Source organism: Urtica dioica, chromosome 6, assembly GCF_054948205.1.
Source record: "Urtica dioica subsp. dioica isolate 48M chromosome 6, U.dioica_male_clone48M_v1_H2, whole genome shotgun sequence".
Classification (NCBI taxonomy): domain Eukaryota; kingdom Viridiplantae; phylum Streptophyta; class Magnoliopsida; order Rosales; family Urticaceae; genus Urtica; species Urtica dioica.
The window spans coordinates 28,314,844-28,337,719 of record NC_142761.1 but is presented as its reverse complement, the minus strand read 5'-3'; the positions used below and the strand labels follow the sequence as shown (position 1 = coordinate 28,337,719).

At 35.4% G+C, this 22,876-nt stretch overlaps 2 protein-coding genes across 3 annotated transcripts; both read right to left on the bottom strand.

Annotated features, from left to right (window-relative positions):
• Positions 1 to 442: 442 nt before the first annotated feature.
• On the bottom strand, positions 443 to 1,398 carry PGR5 (proton gradient regulation 5). Its single transcript, XM_089616494.1, has 2 exons — positions 900 to 1,398; positions 443 to 759 (listed from the first exon to the last, which is right to left on the bottom strand). Exons 1-2 carry the CDS (start codon positions 1,173 to 1,175, stop codon positions 655 to 657), a joined length of 381 nt encoding a protein of 126 aa, XP_089472620.1. The 5' UTR covers positions 1,176 to 1,398; the 3' UTR covers positions 443 to 654.
• Positions 1,399 to 6,976: 5,578 nt separating this feature from the next.
• On the bottom strand, positions 6,977 to 16,803 carry ARPC2B (actin-related protein C2B). Of its 2 annotated transcripts, none has more exons than XM_089616388.1 (10): positions 16,652 to 16,803; positions 11,315 to 11,381; positions 8,776 to 8,983; positions 8,501 to 8,667; positions 8,348 to 8,425; positions 8,003 to 8,135; positions 7,676 to 7,767; positions 7,517 to 7,573; positions 7,376 to 7,433; positions 6,977 to 7,277 (listed from the first exon to the last, which is right to left on the bottom strand). In XM_089616388.1, the coding sequence occupies exons 1-10, from the start codon at positions 16,708 to 16,710 to the stop codon at positions 7,129 to 7,131; spliced, it is 1,068 nt and encodes a 355-aa protein (XP_089472514.1). In that variant the 5' UTR covers positions 16,711 to 16,803; the 3' UTR covers positions 6,977 to 7,128. The 2 variants fall into 2 exon arrangements, with proteins under 2 accessions (XP_089472514.1, XP_089472513.1); XM_089616387.1 differs by having other exon boundaries at positions 6,978 to 7,283.
• Between the last annotated feature and the right edge of the window lie 6,073 nt (positions 16,804 to 22,876).

Sequence of the window (22,876 nt, the reverse complement as noted above, 5' to 3'; positions counted from 1 at the left end):
GCTTGCAATTTACATTGAGTTTCAGGATATGGAAAGTGCAGGGAAGGTGTTCGACGAGATTCCTGAACTCAATTTGGTCTCGTGGACGGCTTTATTTCTTCTCTTAATTAAAATATTAAATAAGTGACACAAAATTAGTTTTTCTCGAAATATTGTAAGAGTCAAATTTAATAAAATACCAAAATAATATATTCGTCACATTACGAATTTTAAGGCAGGTGATATTTCTGAAAACTAAAAATTGAAAAAAAAATTGAAACGCAGTATCCACTTAAGCTCGAGGTGTACATATATTGACAAAAATCCATGGATTAAGTTCTTAGAAAGATTGCTTAAGAATGTCGTCAAGGTTTCCTCACAAGCTTCTGTAGTTTTTTGGTTTCATAAAAACCTGATTCTAATCTAATTTCTTCGGAATCTTGTTCTGATTTTGTTGTATATATAACCTGAAGAAACAAAGTACATAGTAAATTAAATGAAGTCAATACTACATGAGGCACATAGGAGGAAGAGGGAGAGAGATTTATATTTGGAAATCTGACTATTGTGAAGCCAGAAGAACAAAAGTATCTACAATGTGAAAGTGAATGAAACTCTTCAAACTCTTCCAACATCTCTTTTTTCTTTTCGAAAAAAAGGCTGTCCGATTCTGACTCAAGCAAGGAATCCAAGCCTCTCTCCGTTTTTCTTCGCCAATCGAATCAGCCCTTGTCTTTGTTTCGCATCGGCTCCAATGGATTTGCAAAACTCAGTGATTATCTAAAATAAAAATAAAACTCAAATTCAAAACTAAGTAAGATGTAAACAGTTATTTACGCTTGGTACATTTTTGTTACTTTTTTTTTTTTTTTTTTTTTTTTTTTTTTTTTTTTTTTTATCAAGGCACTAATGGTAATAACCTGTGAGTGAAGAGCAATGGCTTTGCCTCTCAATTGGTTGAACCTTTTCTTGCCAACGATGTCCCGAGTCACAACAACGATCGGCGCAAAGACGCCTTTCCCTTCGTTCACATTCTTCATCATCGGCGAAGATCTACTCGGCTTCGAAACCACTCGAACTTGTGTCGATTTCGCCAACGCGGCATAATCTTCACCACCTAATGAAGTTCCCCAACTTCCATGGAAGGAAGAGCTCAAACCTCCTTTGAACCCGGTTGCTGAAATTGAAGTTGCCATAAGAAAAAAAATGTAATAATTATCTTATAATTTAAATCCCCACTATACTCTAGTAGCGATTTCCAGGAACAAAGCTGTGAGAATAGTTTTTGGTAGAGGTTTTGTGTGGAAGGTGTTAGAAGATGATCTTTTTGCTGTGAGTTTGAGGGCCTTTGGTTTATAGAGCATTTAGAGCCACAAAAATTGGTGGCTTTGGGTTTTCGTTTTTATGTTAAATGGTTTTATGTTCCGATACACATTCAACGTGTATAGATGTCGTTCGGTTTATGGTCCCAATTTTCTGGGAGATCTGTGTCTGAATTCCAATTGGCTCTTTCCCTCGGATGGGGTCTACTTATTGGTTATCACAGCCCTTGGATCACGGGCAGAAAACAATCCTAGCCTCTTAATTAATTTTCATTTCAAATTGCTTACCTTTTGCAATAAAACACGTATTTTTCAACTCCCAGACCTGTCGAAAGCAAGGTTTTAAATGATGTTTTCGACACCGTTTCGAGTCTCCTAATTTATAGAAAATCGATATGCACACGAAAAATCGAACGAAAAAAATATGAAAAAGGGTTACTGTTACGCCATTTTCAAATGTTGTTTTCCATAAAAAACTGACATGCCGATAAAAAATCGGACGGAAATAATATTGCCGAATAAATTAATAAATAAATACTTGTAAATATAATCGAAACTTCAAACACTACGAATCATATATATTAAACATAGATGTTCCACACTTGAAGTCACGCCACAAAATATCTAACATACAAAAATAATAAGTTTAAATATTACACAAATATGTTTTTTTTTTATGTCTATCCAATACACATATATTTATACCCAATACATATATTTATAGATAAGTGTATGTAAATATATCTATGTATTATTTATATATCTTTCATTTTTAAATTTTTTTTATTTTGTTTATAAATTTATATATGTATTAAAATAAAAATAAAAATAAAAAGAGTTTTGTAAATAACCGTTTTGGCATCCATATGAATGTCTTGGGCTTTTGGTTTGAATATCTTGTGGCTTTTTTTATTTAATTCAGTTGGACTTTATTTTATTTTGGCCCATTAAGGCTTTAAATTCCTTCTCCCTCCTTCAGCCATCTTCTCTTACATATGTCCTTCTACCATCCTGTGCACCGTTGTTAACAAAAAAAAATGCTGAAGTTGAAGACAAACCAAATACTTACGTTCGTCATCAGGGATTCGCCGTTTGTCGCCGAAATAATGTTGTTTTTGCTCTCCACCGTGTCGAAACGAAAGGGAATTCACCAATACTCGCCGACTTTCGCCAGGCCCTTACTCGTCTCCCACGCTGCAGTTGGAACTCCGGTTTTCTTTTTTTCTTTTTTTTTTCTCTCAACTTTCGGTGACTTTCCTCGAAATTTTACGCGTTTTGTGAATAAAATAAGATGAAAAAGCGCGGTCGTTTTATGCCAAAATGAAATGTCGTTTCGTTGGCTTTCGAACAGCATTTAGTTAAAAAACAGTATTTTAGCTTTCACCGACCGTTTTTATTCCGGCAGCGCCGCCGACGAATTCTAACGAATTTCGCTGATATTTTAAACACTGCTCGAAAGTATAATTGGAACTGGGGTGGGGTGTATTAAACATCTCTAATTGAATTTTTTTTTTTTTTTATAAAATGTCTGTCATCTTTGTCATCTTTCTCAACGGATATTCGTATTTTTGTTAAAAACTTCTATCGAAATTTTAATCATCAAAATTTTAATCTTAGATATTATAATTCAAGAAAAAGAAAAGTAGTTGCGTTTTGAATCCAAATTTAGTAAAATTTGACGTCCTATAATAAATGTGTTATTTTTCAATGGCTCTCTAGATATATAGTCATATGTAATCTCATATTTCGTCATATAATCAATTTTTAGTAAATTTTAAGTGAATAACCAAGGGATTTGATTAAGAAAGCTGAAAAGACATTTATAGTTGTAAACATTCGTTAATAACTGTAAATAACCACCACAGTCCAAACGTATAAATAAAATGCTAAAAACATCTAAACAATGTCACATCGCATAATGACTATTTATTTGAAATTTACAAAATATTGATTATTTAGCCAATCTTTAAATTTTGATGGTTTAATTACTCAATTAATTGTTTTTCTAATCTCACGCTCTCTTTGGTTTCCCTTATTTTGTTCCAAATTGAAAGAAAGATCTAACTATTTTTTTAAATGGTGCAAAAAAAAAAAAAAAACGATGGAAATTTATTACTAGCCATCAGCCTTCAAAGTGTTATGAACATGGGGTCGTGATCTCCCTTACATCATATAACTACTGTCCATCTGATTTCTAGCTCATTACACAAGAAGTGAGCTCCTTCATTACAAGAACGAGGCACCCATCCAAACACTCATTCTTGAGGCCCAGGCCACCCCCATATTTTTGGAAAACATCCGTAAATATCTTATTTAATTTAGTAATTTCTTAATTACTTTTTCTAAAAATTTCATAACTATTTCATTTATTTTATAAAATTTCACAGACATTTCATTTGTATTTATATTAAAATAATTTTTCCTAAATACTGTAGACCACTAATAAATATTAATTAAAAAAACAACATGATGTTCTAACACCTCATACAACATCATGAGACAGTTTTGCCAAAATACAAAAACAACCAATACAAGTAACAACTCTATTGTAGATAGGATGCCTCCGTAATTTCCCATGTTTCTTTAGCACTCACACAAGTGTTTATCAGCCTAAACACATTCTTATCAACTTTGTTGAGATATCATCAGTGCTTTGGAGTTAGCAAGAGCAGCTTCGTCTTCAACAGGATCCCAATCTTTCTCAGCCTTAGGAATAAAGGTGACTTTATCCACGAGAAGCTTCATGGGAGAACTCCAACAATTAATGACGGCTTTCCAAGTCTTATGATCAATGAATTTGATGAAAGCACATATGCTTGCTTTCTAGTAGGCATAGTTTGAGCCATTGAGCAAAGGTGCACGAATCACAGTCTTCCCTAAAAGTGTCAATCTAACAATAAAGAGTCAAAGACCAAGAAACACACCCAAACAATTCATTAGATTAATAAGACAATTAAAGCTGTAAAGGAATTGGTAACCCAGTTCGGACAAGTGTCAATCTAACAATAAAGAGTCAAAGACCAAGAAACACACCCAAACAATTCATTAGATTAATAAGACAATTAAAGCTGTAAAGGAATTGGTAACCCAGTTCGGACAATTGTGTCTACTTCTGGAGGGATAATACTCCCGGTGGAAAGAGAACTTCAGTATCTGATAGATTAAGTACACGCAGACAACTCAGATTTCCTAAACTTCAAAATTACCCTGTGAATTATAACTCAGGCTCCCCCTGAATATAAGTTTCCCTCACTTTCCACTCAACTCACTCACCAAATGGTTGATCAATGTTTATAACAGTAAGTGACCTACAATACCATAATTACAATACCCAACTTTGTGAATTGCACGAACAGCGAAAATAATAAGGAACAAGACAATTAAAACCACACAAAGAGCAAAGTGTTTATGCTAAGAAAACTCTCATGAGAAACTATAAGTGCGAACTAGACTCCTAAGGATATACTTTTCATTTTATAAGAGTCGAAACCTAGCAATTGAAGCATTTCTAAGGTTTTTCAGTGTGATCGTCAAGTTCTGATTCGGTGGAGAGAAAATCGAAAACGAATCAACCAAATAAAGACTGGCTCAGGATATCCACAAAATCGAATTAGATACGATTTTTTGCCAAACAGCAGATGTCACAGTGCATGGTGTTCTAACACCAGAGAACATCATGAGACAGTTTTGCCAAAATACAAAAATAGCCATTACAATTAACAACACTGTTAACTGTATTTACTTTACAATTTTATTCGTAATGAAAATTGTTATTTACAATTTGAAAACTTCAAAACACTGGGGATTTCGCCTTTCAAATCCAAACACGGTCGTTTCTGGCCCTTTCATGGTTTAGTAATTGTTATGCCGTTATTTTCACATGGTATAAATAACACCCCAAGAGCAAAAGATAATACATCAAGTCCATACACAAGGCACAAGCCCACAAGAAACTCACGCACCAAGCTCCGAGTCAACACTCATGAAATGTCTTTCAAAAGACTCTCAAAGAATGTTTTCAAGCTAGACTTCTTGACAAATCTTCAAGACAAAACCACAAAAATAACCACCCGGTCGGCCAAATAAAAGACCACCCGGCCGTCTTCACTCGGCCAAGACCACCCGGTCATCTTCACCCGGCCAAGACCACCCGGTCATCTTCACCCGGCCAAGACCACCCGGTCATCTTCACCCGGCCAAGACCACCCGGTCGTCTTCACTCGGCCAAAATCACCCGGTCGTCTTCACTCGGCCAAGACCACCCGGTCATCTTCACCCGGCCAAGACCACCCGGTCATCTTCACCCGGCCAAGATCTTTACCCGGCCAAGACCACCCAGTCGTCTTCACTCGGCCAAAATCACCCGGTCGTCTTCACTCGGCCAAAATCACCCGGTCGTCTTCACTCGACCAAGATCACCCGGTCGTCTTCACTCGGCCAAGACCACCCGGCCGTCTTCACTCGGCCAAGACCACCCGGCCATCTCCACCACCTAATCAAGTACTTTTCACCAAACTCCTTGGTCCCTATAAATACCTCATTCATTCACAACACAAGGTAAGTTTTCTCTCAACTTGTAAAAACTCTACAAAAATCACATCACCACTTTCTCTCTCTATAAAACATAGAGACGAGTACAAATCGTTCACCAAGAACATAATACAACACGACTAATGTTGAGCGTCGGAGCGCGCGCCGAGGGAAAACCCTCCGTGTCCCTCTAGATTCACATTTTCTTTGTGGTTAGGTGAAGGTGCAAGGATTCGAAGATCCGACGAAGAACACGAAGAACGTGGAAGATCCAAAGATCCGAAGACTCGAAGATCCGAAGACCCGGACACTCGAAGACCCGAAGAACATGATGAACACGTGAGAAACACGAAGAACATGGAAGATTCAAAGGGTTGAAGACTCAAAGAAGCAAAGACTCAAGAACACAACGAAGACCGCGGAAGATCCAAAGACCCGGAAACTCAAGGACCCGGAGACCCAAAGATCCGAATAACACGAACACGACGAGAAGAGAAGAATTTCACCAAACCCAACCTACGTGCGGTCATAGGGTCCGGCCCTAGATCGAACCACGGACGGTTCTTAATGCTAATCCAAAAACGCGATTAACAGTAATATTATATTATCTTTCTCAGTTATAATCTTTGCTTAAATGTATAACGTAATTTGCTTCTATATTATAAAAGACTTATTTAATAATAATAAAAAATAGACCTATCCCCTCGAAACGACAATCCAAGCCTCCGAACCTTTCTCTTCGTCCCCATCACCCCCCTGAACGTGTTGACTTTTTATAGGGCCTAGTCCTGGTTAGCGATGGCATCGCATCTCCGAAACCTAAGAGTTGAAATGTTGTGGCAGAGTCGTAAATACAGACCCCAAATCCAAGCTGGATGAGGACTCTGACGAGGCTGTCGTATGCTGTTTTGGTGTTGGGCCTCAAATGGAGTAACGAAAATGCATGTCATTTCTTCATAAAGTTTATTTCTTTATTTCTTTTTTATTTTTCCTCTTTCATTTTGTACGAATTTAGAATTGGTACTTATTAAGGTTTAGGAGGAGTGATTTTTGTCTGCTAACGAGCTGATATCAAATATCAATCAATTGACGTTGATGATAAAAAATTTACTTTTAAGCTATTTTGACGTATGTTTTGAATACTATATTGCAAATGAGATTGTCTCGTCTTCTTTTCGTTTTCTTGTATTTGGTTCACGTATAGAAGTGACATTTCAAATAGACTGACTTAGAAGAATGATATGACTAGTGACATAATCATGCTCTAACTACAAATTCTTAGAGAGAAATAAAACCATTATAATTTATTGTATCTCATTGAAGAGGAAAAGCTTGTCCTTTTCAAACACTGGCATTGAAACCCGCCGAGTCTGTGGATTTTAGTTCGGAATCGAAGCCTCTTCATCTTCATCCCGAGATCGCCATATCCTTGTCTCAACATGTTGGCTTTTGCTAGGAAACCAAGAAACAATAAGTAAATAAAATATCGAACATTACTACTTGAAACCGGTTTGTTGGAAGGTAATAGGAACTAAATTGCATACCATGAGGTCTGCCTATGGTTTTCACTTCTTTCTCTTTCGTGTTTGGTGACTGAAGAACCTGCAAGTTGCGAAACGAAAATAAACAATACTTATATCCGCGAATTACAATTAATCTGTGAATAACAAGTTCAGTAAACTTACATGAGCTAGACCGTCCAGGCGTTTTCTCATACTTCTCTGGATGAAGCCTTTTGTGCTCTGTTTGTTGGACAAAGATCAAATCATTTTTCGTTTTTTGCAGAAAAATAAATGAGAGACCAGAAACACGGCCGAAATTGTTTATTATTGAATTTTTGTTACCTTTACGTGGTGTTTTACAAAGGCGTGGAAGTTCAATAAACTCCACACTGTTTTGTCTAGCAGTTTACCTTCCACATGGTGCGGAGATATATCTATCACATTAAAAAAATTAAAAAAAATATTTAAGCACGGAGCTAGACATATAAAATTTATGAATTAGGGGGAATTATAATTTTTAATTTTAAATATTGCGGGGTTGATTTTTAAGGTGTGGAACATGTGTTATAAGAGTTACTATTTGCTCTACTTGTTGAATGAATAAGATAACCATGTCTAAATTGCTTTTTCTTTGACCATGAATTTAGTTATTTAAAAAAACGGTGATACCAAAGGAAACAAATCCCCCGTTTGTGCTCAAGTCTCGAAAGAGCTCTCCTCGCAGTTCCGGAGGAGGAACCGGAGACCAGCTACACAATGGCGCTCGGGCCCACTTATCCAAGCTTCCTATGTCCATTAATTCCTACCTCAAAAAAAAAACGCATGAATTTCCCAATTAAATTACAATCAACTCTCAATACATTAATGAAGTCGAATTTGGATCATCTGTCACTTTTTTGTACTAAAGATAACGTGTCATAAATTAATCGCAGAGACAAGGGAATGACACACAAAAAATGTACGCAAGATCTCAGTTATTAGTTTTTTTAGTATAATTATAAAATTTTCTCAAACCTGAAAGAAAGATGTTGCAATAACTACATCGGAGTCTTCGCTAAATCGCATCGGAAACACTGTTATGATGTTCTGGGGCTGTCAATAAAGGCATTCGAACTCTCAGATATATGAATCGAGTAAGATAGAAAAGTCCTTAATTATGATTTTTACCGTTTTAATGACAAAGAAAGGTTCTCTTGGGTGGTAGACAAGTTTGATTGGTTTATAAGCTCCCTGATAACTATCTTCTGTTTGGAAATTCTTCAACATCTCTTTTAGCTGTGAACTCATTATCACTGCTTGCAATTCAGACATCTTTGCTATTAACTTCTCAGATTCTGGAGACAGAGTGAAATCTTGCATTGTAAGCAACAAATTTAGGTGCGTTTTTTTTTTCCGGAGTTTTAAACTTATTTTAATGTTAAGTAATAAAAGCCAATCCAAACCTTTTGTGTTTGGAATTTTGGAGAAATCGAGGCTTAGAGTTAGGTGGTATCCTTGTTTTGGAGGCTCAACAATCTCCGCAACGTCACAGCAAATGTTTTTTACAATCTCTTTGGTGAAATGTGAGAGCCCATTTGGTAACACAACTCCTTGGGAAAGTAGTGGAGTCGATATTGACAAGTATGTATTTTGTGGATCTGATTTTGATGACTGAAAAATCATAGTTAATCACATAGGAGATTTGAATTTATAAAACTTAAACCAAGCTTATTTCTTTATGGCTCTTGATTCTTTTTGGATTTTAGCATTTTTTTAAGGCAATTTTGAGGGAATTGTTCTTCACTCATTTTTTTTTTTTTTTAGCATTTTTTTTTAGGGAATTTTGAGGGAATTGTTCTTCACTCATTTATTTATTTATTACTAGAAGTCCTAAATTTTGAAAATCTTGACGCTCTATAACTTTTTCTTTACCAAACTTGCGTCATTTTTTTTTTACGAAATCTGAGGTGCTAGCCCTACGTGAAGTTAATTTTAGGGTAAAAATAGGCGGTTCGTGTACCAACACAACAAAATGGAAGTGTGTAAAAATCATTATCGAATCACTTTTTGTACTGAAAATCGTGGTAAAGTTAGCCATAGGGCCGGCTTAGAAGAATTTAAGGCCCAAAGCACAATTGTAATATTTGGCATTTTCTAAACACAAACAATAAATTTTATATATGATAATCATGATACTATAAAAAATATGTTTGTCAAATCATCATTTCTAATATATTTATACTAGACTTCGTACCAAACATATTTTTGATAGTGTCATGACTATCATGACTATATTATATAATAGTCAGATAATTATCAAAAATATGTTTGTCAAATTTTCGTTTCCAATAGATTTATATTAGATTTACATACCATACAATTTACAACAAAAACAATTTATTTTGTTAGATTCTTTTTTTTTTTAAAATATTTTGTTAGATTCTTTCGAATAATTATCTTTTATTACGTCTTTCCTCATTCAGTAATTTTCTCGCTTTGAAAGAAGTTAAAAAATGCTTAGAAGTATAATCTTTTGGAAATATTGTATCATTTATTATAATGAGATCTTTTTCCACTAATAAATATCTCAAATTATGATCTATATTTTTTCACTTGACAAGTCAAAATATGAATTTTAATTTACTTTGTGTCAACTTCAATCTCTCATTCTTCTAGGGTTTCTTCACATTCGTCCGTCATGTTGTCACTGCTTAAATTATATAAATTTCTTTTTATAACTGTTTCTTCACTTGAATTGATAACACGTCCAAATTTTCAAATTTTCTTCACTTCTATAGTTTTTAGATTGAATCAAACTTTCTTATTTTCTTAATTTTGTAATATCCCAAATAGTTACCACAACTCCAAAAAAAAATTAATAATAATAATAATATACATCGACTAATTTAAATCTATAAAGCAAGTTGTGTATAAGGAAAAAAAAAAACAGTTTAGATAGATAAACTTAGAGGTACACTTAAAGATTTTAAAAAAAAAAAATTATTATTTTGTTTTTGTACTCATACACAGCTATTACAATCCGTTAAAATATATGTTATGTGAGCTTAAGGGTATATAGTGAGAATCAAATTTGGGCCAAGTCTACTTGTCAACTATGAAAATGTAAGACATAAGCTGTTATATTATTTATTTTTATTTTGTTTCTACATATATATTTAAAAAAATGGCATTCTTCAAAAAGGTGCCTAGAAGGTGGGCTGAACCTAATATGAAATCCAGAAAAAGATTTTTTTTTTGTCTCGTCCAATATTTTGAAGGAAATGGACTCCCTAATAAATCAGTAATGGTATCGAAAAATCTGATAACCAATTTTCCACGTCGAAAATTTTCGGTACCCTATTTTATGGTACCGAAAGTTCCATAAATTAATTTTTTATTTAGGGATAACTTAAATATTTATTTAGCAATTTATTAAGTATGTTTTTTGGATAAATTACATAATATCTCCAAGAATTTCTGCACAGGTCAAAACTTGCCCTTTATACTTTTTTTTTTTTTTTTTATATATGAAATCAAGTCGTTTTATATTTTGTCTTTAATTAAATGAAGGATACAATTTGATGTATTTTTTTTATTTTTTTATGAATTTTATTGAAGTAATTTAAATAATTTATTTATTTTCGTTCACTCTCAACTTCAGGAACCCTGATGATTCCGCTCATGTTCAAGTTCATCAAGTTTTTTATGGGACGGAATCGGAAAATAAAACTCGTGGTATATGGACAAGGAAGGAGAATTACGTAAAAGAGGATAATTTTTTTTTAAGGCAGTTTTTTGCTGCAGTGGAGATTGAACCCACAACCTCCACACAGGAGGTGGTGTGGAATTACCACTATGCTATCATAGGTACCACGTAAAAAGGATAATTTTGTGGTATAATCTTTACATTGATATCTGTTTATTCCTAAAATATTTTCAGAATTTGTCTCTTCTTAAGAGCGTATGTCCCACGTCTTGATTAAATTTATAATAGCCAAGTACCTGGATGTGATATTGTACGGACCCAAATTCACACAAATGATGATCAATCTCCGTTGGCTTTTGGGCACTGTAATAATAATGTGTAAAAAAATTATAAAAAATAATAAAAAAAGCACTATTAGGGCATACTAAAACACCAAAAAAAAAATTATTAAATCAGAACCATTAATTACCATTAAAAATTTATAAATTTAACAAAAAGAGTTGTCAATATAAAATTCAAACTAAATGCCGATCTTACTAAATGTGATACGAGTATTGGGACTTTGATGTGACAAGACACATCACATTTAAGTTAATATGGTGTTTCTTCATTGTCAAAATAGTATTTATGGTCCCATATAATTAGACAGGTTCATCTTTATATTCTCATTGATATTAATTCCTGCTGGGAAATTGCATGTCCACCTGGACAGCACATATGCTTGTCTGCCCTAGTGATTTTCACTAGATATTCACAATAACGTGATTTTTCTTTTTCATTATCTTAATTTGATATAGATTCTCTTTATTCATTTCATTCTACCCCTTATTTATTGATATATATTTTCAAATTCGTTTTTTACAATTTTGCAGAGCATATAAGTTTTACATTTCACTTTAGAAAGACAGTTAATAACATTAACTATTAAAGTTAATATTATTTATCATGTTATTAATTTTAACATGCGTTGCAGGTGGGGAGCTTAATTGGTCGCTGAGCTGACGAGCTGAAGACCAGCGTTAAGCTGATGAGTTGGAATGCTGAAGACCGAAGTCGATCACCGAGCTGGGATTAATCGCCGAGCAGACCACGTCCAGCTGACTCAGACGACAGTGGTATGTCGTTTTGGTCAGGAATTAGATCAAGTGTATTTAAGGTATTTCAGGCATGTTTGTTGCCCTAGTCAGGGACGAGCCAGGAATTCAAGTTAGGGAGGTTAATATGCAAAAAAAAAGTTGAGGGAGGGTTAATTTGTAAATATTTGGGGTAAATTTAAAAAAAATTAAAAACTTTGAAAAAAGTGCAAAATTTTTTTAGGAATAAATAATACAATAGTCTGGTAGGGCTTATATAGTCATACAACCAAAAAACCCTAACTACAAAGATGACAAAAATACCTTTACACAATAATAAAATAATAATACTAATACGCTAATATCCCCCCGCAAACTCACGATGCTACAACAATAAGCATCGAGAGTTTGTCAGATAAGAAACGGAAACGTGAAGTGGAGTGAGCCTTCGTGAACAGGTCGACAATCTGAAGAGATGAGGGAACGTAAGGTAATGTGATCGTACCAAGCTGTAAGTGATGGCGTGTTACATGACAATCAATCTCAATGTGCTTGGTGCGCTCATGAAATACGGAATTGCGGGCAATCTGGATAGCACTCTGATTATCACAATACAATAGCGTAGGATGGCGAAGAGTAATTCCCAAATCAGCAAGCAACCACTGCAACCAAACAATCTCACAAGTAGTCGAGGCCATGGCACGATACTCAGCTTCTGTAGAAGAGCGAGAAATAACATCTTGCTTCTTACTCTTCCAAGAAATGAGTGAATCACCAAGGAAAATGCAGAACCCAATGGTGGACTTTCGATCCGTAGGATCACCAGCCCAATCAGCATCCGAGTAAGCGCGCAACTCTAACGATGATGAAGAAGGAAGCAATAGGCTCTGAAACTGAGTGCCTCGAAGGTACCTGAGGATACGAAGAACAGCAGCCCAATGAACTGTAGTAGGAGCAGTGACGAACTGACTAACCACATGGACGGCGTGCGCAATATCTGGACGAGTAACCGTGAGATAGACCAAGCTGCCTACCACCGTACGATATAGGCTAGGATCAGGTAGAGGAGACCCCTCTGAAGGAGAGTATCGAGCATTGCTCTCAAGAAGAGTGTCAGCCGTCTTGTTGTCAGTAAGACGTGCACGGTCAAAGAGATCTGCTATATACTTTGACTGGGATAGAAGGTAGCCTTTTGGGGAAGAGGCAACCTCTATACCCAGGAAGTAACGTAGCGAACCCAAGTCTTTCATAGCAAAGCAACGAGCCAAGTCGGACTTCAACGATTCAATTCCATCATAATCATCACCAGTAATAATCATATCATCAACATACAAGGAGAGGATAATACGACCTGTAGGCGTGCGCTTGACAAACAAGGCTGAATCGTAGTGACTAGGTAGAAAACCAAGAGAGATGATCACGGTGGAGAACTTCTCAAACCATGCTCTTGGGGCTTGCTTGAGACCGTAAAGAGCTTTGCGAAGCTTGCAGACATGGCCGGGTTGATGCGCGATACCCGGAGGAGGTGTCATATAGACTTCTTCATGAAGATCACCATATAAGAAAGCATTCTTGACATTCATCTGCGAAATTTTCCACCGATAATTTGAAGCAACTGCAATCAGAGTGCGAATGGTCGTCATTTTTGCAACAGGTGCAAAAGTCTCCTCGTAATCCATCCCATACTTCTGTGAAAAACCTTGTGCAACAAGATGAGTCTTGTACCGTTCCACAGATCCATCAGATTTTTTTTTAATCTTATAGACCCATCGAGAACCAATGGTACGCTTCCCAGACGGCAACGACACCAAATCCCAAGCGTGAGTCTGATGTAGAGCAGCGAGTTCCTCGGCCATAGAAGTCTGCCAAAGGGGATCATGTACAGCCTCTTTATAGGACACAGGCTCAGAAAGAGAATGAAGGGACACAAGAAAAGAAGCAAAAGACACAGAATGTGAAGAGTATGCAAAATCAGGAAGTTTAGTGGACTTACGAACACGGGTGGACTGACGCAAAGGAAGATGATCCACGATCCCATGAGATGATTGAGCAGTCGTATGAGATGGCGTCGGAGGTGTCTCGTGAACCAAAGTATCAGGAGTTGTGGGTGTAACCTCGTCCGTGGCGGCATCAAAGGGTCAATGTGAATGAGATCTGACTGAGTCATGTGATGTGAACTAGCGGGAACTGACAAGAAGGGAGTGTGCTCCAAAAAGACGACATGACGGGATACATACAATGTTTACTAACCGGATCAAAACAACGATATCCCTTTTGACCTATACCATAACCCAAAAAAACACACAAGGCAGACTTTAGAGACAATTTAGTACGCTCGACGTGAGGTCGATGTACAAAGCAAGTGGAACCAAAGACATGCATGGAGGAATAATCAGGTGCGGTTCCGAACAGTTTTTCAAAAGGAGACAAACCTGAGTTGTGAGAGGCCGGAATTCTATTAATGACATGAGCGGCTGTATGAATGACTTCCCCCCCAGAAAATACTGGGAACCTCGGCTGACAACAAGAGCGAGCGAGCTGTTTCAACAAGGTGACAGTGTTTTCTTTCGGCAACACCATTTGGTTGAGGGGTGTCGGTGTATGAGGTTTGACGTATGGTCCCATCAGAAGCAAGTAACTAAGAAAAATCATTAGATGTGTATTCAACCCCCAACCCACAAATATCACGTTGAGATTGAACCACTATAAATCTTGTGTTTATTCTTCGCCATTTGTTATTTCGTGAGAGCGATTTCGGCAGTGAAATCCCAACAACATTAACAATTAATGATAGTATTAATTATCTGATTAATTGTTAAAAGTGTTAACTCAGAAGTTGAATATTATTTACTTTGTTGTTAACATGACCACTCAGATATATAGTTAATCTCTAGTAGACATCTAACATTAACCGTTAATATCGATAAATAGTTAGTAACATTAACCATAAATATGATATTTTGTAGTTATATCAATTAATAAGGAACAAGGCACCGGAAGTGGATGAGGCCTCTTCGGACCAAGAACCTCGTTTTGGACCAAGTTTATCATTGTTGCCTCAGATTATGGCCATAACCGTCGGATGCACAAATCTGGTGGAGATCAACCCACAGAATGCGACGGAGCTTAGGGACACGACGGTGACGATGATTGAGGAGCTAGGCGATAAATATGGAGAGGTTATGGCTTGCGAGGAGTAAAATGTTAAACTCGAAAAATTGTATTCTATTGGGTAATTTTTTTGAAAGATTGAAATGAGTTTTAAAAATGGGTTTGGGTATTCTATTGTAGGGTAAAATAGGAATATTGAATTTTTGCTTGTTTAAATCGGGTATTTTTTAAAACCAAAATAATAATATGCCTAAATTTTAAAGGATGTAAGTTGTTTGGGCTATTTACTAACCTGCCCTTTTTCTTATTGAGTTTCAGTTATCCAGTTTCCATAATCGTTATTTTGGTTAATTTCAAATGTTAACTGAATTATTTTCTTTTCTTCTTATGCTTATTAGTTTTCTTCACAAAATCTATTAACTGGACAGTTTAAAATTGAGTGATTTCAAATCCTACGGATTCGTGACGCTGCGATCTTCAAAAATAGATCCATTGTGTTTGATGAAAAATCATGTATCATAGATGTAGAAAAATCACGTTACTACCTTAAATATGGAAATAATTGAAATTTTTTGAAATTATCGACATAAAGATAATTTTTCATCAAACACAATGGGTCTATTTTTGAAGATCTCGACGCCACGAATTTGTATGATCTGAAATCACTCAATTTCAAGTTCGTATGAGAAAGTTGCGAATTTTTGAAGTTTTTATGCAAAAAAAATTATTTGAAAAAAAATAAGAGAGATAAAGTGACGAATTTGTTAATAAATAAAGGCAAATCAGGCCTTAATTATTACCACATAAATCATTTGGCTATATCCCTAAAAGTTGTCAAACAAATGCTAGATCCAAAATCACATGTTTAAAGTGGTCTAGTTACTTACAATTCTCTTTATTTTAACATATTTATTTCGGTCAAAAGAGCAAAATCAATCGGAATTGATGCTTAATTTGTAAAAACAAATATTTTCTTTTTACTTTATAGTCCATTTAATTATAGAAAAAGAAGGAGATTAATAAGTTTAACATCAGTTTACCTAATAAAAATAGATTAAAATATATGGCTGAAATATGTATAAATTAGTTATTTTAGTTTCAAAAATAATAAAAAGAAATAATGTTCTTGCAGCAAATTAAAATTAAAATCTTAACGAAGTGGGACCTGATTTTATCAAACATTATTTTCCTTTTTCCCACTTCAATCATTCTAGAAAATGTAATTTATTTCATAGCATATATTAATGAATCACATTTATAACAAGTGTAAGACAATGTCGTCACAGAAACATGGTAATACCATGATGGTATTGTCCAGATTTTAAAAATGAAATATCAAAAGACTATTTGTTTCACTAAGTTGATAAGAGTGTATTATATAATTGTCGATATGTAAAGAGAATTAAAATAATGTTTGCATAATAATATAGGAAGAAAAGAAAAACTTACTGGTATAGTTTAAGTAGGATTTCCTTTAGAGCTGGTGATGATCTCTCGAAGCAAGCCATATCACTTCAAGAACAGAAACTATCTTTCTCTTATTCTCTTTTAAAAAATTCTTACTTTGCAGTGAGAAGTGAAACGTGAAAGATTGAAGTATCGTGGTTGTTGAGTTTTGTAACTTTACGAAATTTAAGTTGTTGCGATGCTCGCAATCAAGTTTATCAGCCTTTGAAGCAAAGAAATATTTCGCTTTCCACCATACCTAATTATATCAATGCGTCCACGTGTGCAACATATCAATCTGCATATTGCTTCAATAAATAAATATAAAAAAAAAACAGATAAACAATAAATAGCAAGATCCGAGCTTAGGACTAGTTATGATATACTGGCGGTGAATTCTATTGGAGATCTTAATATGGAATAATCTTGTACCATGATTGTCCTAATGTTAGTTAATAGTTATCATGCCATCATAATTGAAATGGTACGTGCATTAAATGTAAGACGTATTTGTATTTGTATATATATGATCTTCCAACTTTACACGTTTTTGGCACTTAACTTTTTTTTTTTTTTTTTTTTTCATTGGTTGATAATTGTCTTTGAATTTTGAAATATATTACATGTAACCTTTGAAATAGTAATGAATCTGGGCATTCGGAATTAAAAATAAATGAAAGTTTCAGTTCCTTCTGTGTCACTGTGCACGAAACTTTTTCATGATAATTGGAAGTTGTATTGAAAAACTGTTTTGTAGTTGTATTGAAAAACTGTTTTGTAGTTGTTTTCAAAAAGCTGTTTGGTACAGTTTTCATTTTTGTTTTTGAGAAATTGAAAAAACTGGAAAAACTGTTTGGTACACTTTTCACTTTTTTTTTGAAAAAATGAAAAGTGAAAACTGTTTGGTACATGGAAACAATTTTATAACTCAAATTTTTTTTTTTAAACATAAATTTAACTACACAAAATATAAATATGACATTATTGTTTAGATTGAATACAAATTTTTTTTGGTCATCATAAATATGAAATCATTCTACATAATCATCCCACATAGCTTGAGCAATAACATCTCTAAACTGGGAATGTGCACGTCGAGCTTGTGTAGTTGCGCTTGTGTACGACGGTCCACCATCTTCTGACGCACATTGACCTCCGACTCCTTCAGAACTTTGGCCTTCAATGTCCTCCGGAGGAACATCTTGATTCCATGTTGTAAACAAAGGGTCGTCGTTTGTGTACATTTTTATTAAATTATGCAATACAAAGCATGCCATAATTATACGAAATTGTTTTTCTAACGGATAACGTGACATATGCTTTAAAATAGGGAACCGAGCTTTTACGATGCCAAAACATCTCTCTATCACGTTGCGTAACGACGAGTGCCTGTAATTAAAAAGTTCTTGGAATCTACTCATTTGCCTGTCCTGTCTGAACTTGGATAGGTGATATCGTACGGTGCGATACGGTGCCAAAAAACCTGGCTCATTAGGATATCCACTATCCACTACGTAGTACTGTCCTCCTTGTGGTATTAAAAAATATGGATCGTTAGACAGTAATACCTCACGTAGTATTCGTGAATCGGACGCTGAACCTTCCCATCCGGCATTGACGTACGTAAATCGCATGTCAAATGTACAAGCAGCCATGACATTCGTCGTACATATTCCTTTCCGTCCTCGATAATTCTGTTGTTGCGCAGCGGGGACGATGACACCAATATGAGTACCGTCAATAGCGCCGATGCAATCCTTTATAAAATATTAGAACAAAACTTAGTTTGATAATTAATATAACTTACGTTAGAGATAAAATAAATTCATTAAATTTACTTTAAACCATGGCCAATATTTTGGGTTGTTGGCAATCTCCGGGGGTGTGGTTGTATAACCGGGATGCTTTATGACGTCGGGTGCCAACTGAGTTATTGCATCAAGGACATATCCAAAATGTCTGCTGATGGTCTCACCAGAGTGATTGAATTGGTCTTGAACGGCTCTATTCCAGTCCGAATGTGCGAGAACTTTCATGAACATCATGAAAGACTCTTCTAGTGATATGTGACCAGGCGGGAGCAAATGCCGAATCAGTCCAACGATTGCTATGAATGGGTCCTTGTACATGCGACACATCTCAAACAAGGGCTCTCCGTTGGGATTATTTAACATAGCATACACGTACTGACTTCCACTTTCCGTGGTCGTTCGCCGGGGTTGGCGTTCAATTCTCCGTGATTCTTCGGCATCTCGTCGCCGCCTTGTTTGATCATGCCGCCGTCTTTGACGAAGAAGCATGGCGTCTACCACACGCATGTCGTCACCGCTTGAGTCCATGGTCTTAGACTACCCAAACAAGACAAAGATTAGTACAAACAAGACTACTAATGTAGACTTACAAGTGGTGAGTACTTAACAAAGAACACATAACCAAACTCACATCCAAATATAACTAAAAGCATAAAACACTCAAACTTACAATTCTCTCTGACCATAAATATTGGCAAATGATTTTCTTTTAAAGAGTAAGATTCAGACAAGTATCGTTTGTGATTTTTAATAAAACTATTCCATAATTAAGTCAGCCAATCCCTTAGCTGGCTATCATCACAACACAATCTCCCACGAAATATTAGAAATAATGACCCTAAAAAATAAACTGAAGTACGCAACAAAATGGCTTTCATGAGTGCTTTACTACTGAAAATCCACATTTTTTTGTTTATTTTTCCCGTTCCTAAACCTAGAAAATACGACTTAAAAATAGAAAAGTAAACGACCCAAAACCCAACTAAAACTCAATCAAAATAAAATCCAATCCAAATAAAACTCAATCCACATAACACATTCCACATAAAACACATTCCACATAAAACTCAATCCGAAAAAAAACTCAATCCGAAATAAAACTCAACGTAAATAAAACTCAATCCGAAGTAAAAGTAAATGCAAATAAAACGAAAAGCAAATAAAACTTAATCATAATTTAAGCCTTGCACAAACGGTAACACCGCGTCGTCCGGGAGTGACATGAAAAGAACGCGCAAGTCCTTCTTATTCACAAGATCCATCATGAATCCGCTGTATTGTCTCAGCGAAAGCGAATCTCGAAGACTTGTAACCTTAGCCCCACACAGTTTCAGAAGCTCGTTGTCTGAAGTCATCGAGTCGGCCTGACTAGACGTTCTCTGTGCTTCTTTCTCTTCCAGAAAAGAAAGCAACTGCTGACTTGTGTAGCGCTCAGTTTCATTTTGGGATTCAATTGCCTCTTCCCACCTGCTTTTACTGCTACTCGAGGATTTCCTCTTGCGTGCAGTAGATTTTTTCTCCGTTTGTTTCTCGACCTCCCGGGCTTCATCAGATGAGCCCCCTCCCTCTTCCCCATCAGGCGCACTTCCCGCAGCCGATACGCACAGATTCTTTTCCCGAGCGCTTGTTGCAGCCTGGCCGATGGCGGCTACCTGGCCTGGTCCCATCGCTAATGCACCGGTTGCCGACTTACCAGCGAATAAAACCTTTAGTTTGTCGTAGTGCGGTAATCCCTTTTTCTTGAACCTTTTTGAATCCGGATATTTCTGCAAATAATTAAAAGCAAGCAATCAGGAAAAGAATGACAGCAAAAGAGAATGAAAAAAGCAAGCAATCAGGAATAAAGAAAAACTGTATAGGTAAGAAACACAAGATCATAATGAAAAATAGGTAAGAATGTCACAAAAGAAACTAATTAGAAATTTCATAAAAGTATTCAAAATGAAAAAAATTCCATAAAACATGTTATTATAACAAATAGGTCCCTAACTAATATGAAGATCACATATTTTTTTCTCATTTACAAACATATCCAGTTAACTCATTACTACTGAAAATAAAGGTTTTTTTTTTATTCAATTTACATTGAACTCTGATTTTTTATCCAATTTTTTTTAGCAATGCATAAGATCATAAAAAAAAAACCAAGTACACATATAATAATCAGTGTGTTACTTAAGACATTACGTCTCAATATTGATATTTTACCAAAGCCAACCTTATATATAAATATTATATATTCATATAAAACACGCCTATAATTCTGCAATACCTCAAATATTGAAGAAATACCTATATCTAATTCACACAATTTCAAACAATATTACACACCGGCTGATTCTTAAATACACAAATATAAAACAAATAAATACAAATATAAACTAAATACACAAAAAAAAAGCAACATACCTGTATATACGTATCCCAAATTTCATCATCGGCAGTCACTGTATTCGTGTCCGTATCCCATCTAAAACCAGTGGCTTCCGTAAGTCCTTGGAAGATCTTAGTACTAGTTTTAAGTCGATGCCACTTTTGCTTCAATTTATCAACCTTATAGGCGTTACCAAACTTACCGACCATTTCCAGCTCAATTTTCATCCAAGATCGTTTGTCAAATTGAGCTGGTCCCATGCGGCGTTGGACTTCTTCATGACAAAGGTCAATGAACTTGTCCAAAGCCTCGTCCGGCCAATGAGCGCCGTCACCCATTTTTCACAGAACTTAACCATATAAACATAGTATAACAAAAGAAGAAAAAAAAATTCACTACCTAAGCATGTGATTACTTGCAACAAAAATCTTCAAAGAATAATTCAGACTATGTTTCACGAAAAATAAGCCAATCCTCAAATTATTTATAATTCTCAAACACACCACGACCAAAGACTTGTAGATTTCTCTTTTCTCCAGTTTCCCAGTAACCAATCACAAAGTCAAGCTCATACAAACACCCAGAGCCCTAGCTCTCAGATTCAAGGACACAAATCTCCAATTTTGGGTTTCAATTTCGATTTGTCTTATTCTAGTACGCATACATATCACAAATAAAATCATAGCCACAGCCAAACTAACAAAAGAACAAAAAAACAGCCCAACCCAAACAGATCTAATACCTAAGATAGTTTACTCAAATAATACAGCACAAATATGAAAACCTGAACACAAAAATTTAAAATCCACTCACCGATTCCACAGATCTACGAAAGCCTCGGCGAATCCACATCAACCGCGCAACCCTAACTATATCTACAACAAACCCGAAAACAAAAAGAAACAACAATAAAACAAAAATCCTTAATTCTTCTGGTTTCTACAAAACATGCAGCCGAAAAACGAAGAAAATTGACTAAATAACAATACAGAAGCAGAGATTTTCTCACCAAATTGCAGAGACCTCAAAAGAACGAACGGAGAAGAAGAACGAGAAGAAACTCACCGACAACTCTCCGGCGACTCTCTCTCTCTCTCTCTCTCTCTCTCTCTCTCGCTCTCGCTCTCTCAGATCTGCTCTAAAAAAACCCTCCTCAGATCTGCTCTCTCGCTCTCGCTCTCTCTCTCTCTTCTGCGTTTCTTTTTTTTTTTTTTGTTGCTCGAAAATGACAGAGGACAGACAGGCCCGTGACTACATGCGAGAAAAAAAGTGAAAAAAATTTCGGAAAACACCGTTACCCTGTTTTCAATTTCCTTTACCCTGTTTTCAAAACAATTCCAAAAATTTTTAAAACTTTTCCCGAAAATTTTAACCAAACACTACTTTCCCATTTTTTTTCCTATTTTTTTCACTCAAAAAGTGAAAAACACTTTTTGAGTTACGTACCAAACATGGCCTTCATTCCTTCCAAATACCTAGATTTAGGCACACACATAAGATGTCGTCCAAAATTTCTTTTGTACGTGAACTAACTATCTTACCTTAAATTTAGATTACATTGGTCGCATATTTAAAATTCATAAAATAAAATGAAAAAAAATGTGATAGAAATGTATAGCACACATGATATCTCGTCCAAAATAAATGTAACCTCTTGTCGGAGCTTCGATTGTCCTCTTTAATTTAGAGACAAACAAATATGTCTTCAAAAATCATCTCATTTTTATTGCGCTTGAGATAATTCTTGAAGTCCTTCCATCTCTAAGGTATTTGCTCTATGATCGAGGCAACATGACTCGCTAATAGTCATTGCTTCATAAAGAATCTCGTGGATGATAATTAGTTGCATCTCTTGCACTTGAATAACCATATGATCTTAGAGTCTATCATTTGAAACTCGAGAAATTGATCCACAATGTACTTCTTAGAACCTGCATCTTCACTTTTATACTTACAATCAAATGAATTCCAAAACTTCTTAGAAAAGTATTTCGAGTTATATACATTATATAGAGGTTGTTAAGAGTGTCATCACATAATTTT

Coding starts and splice junctions, on each gene's coding strand:
- PGR5 (XM_089616494.1), bottom strand. CDS start 1,175: ATGGCAACTTCAATTTCAGCAACCGGGTTCAAAGGAGGTTTGAGCTCT. Junction 760..899: donor CCATTGCTCTTCACTCACAG/GTTATTACCATT, acceptor TTTTTATTTTAG/ATAATCACTGAGTTTTGCAA.
- ARPC2B (XM_089616387.1), bottom strand. CDS start 16,710: ATGGCTTGCTTCGAGAGATCATCACCAGCTCTAAAGGAAATCCTACTT. Junction 8,984..11,314: donor CCGTACAATATCACATCCAG/GTACTTGGCTAT, acceptor ATGATTTTTCAG/TCATCAAAATCAGATCCACA. Junction 8,136..8,347: donor TTGCAACATCTTTCTTTCAG/GTTTGAGAAAAT, acceptor TTTTTGAGGTAG/GAATTAATGGACATAGGAAG.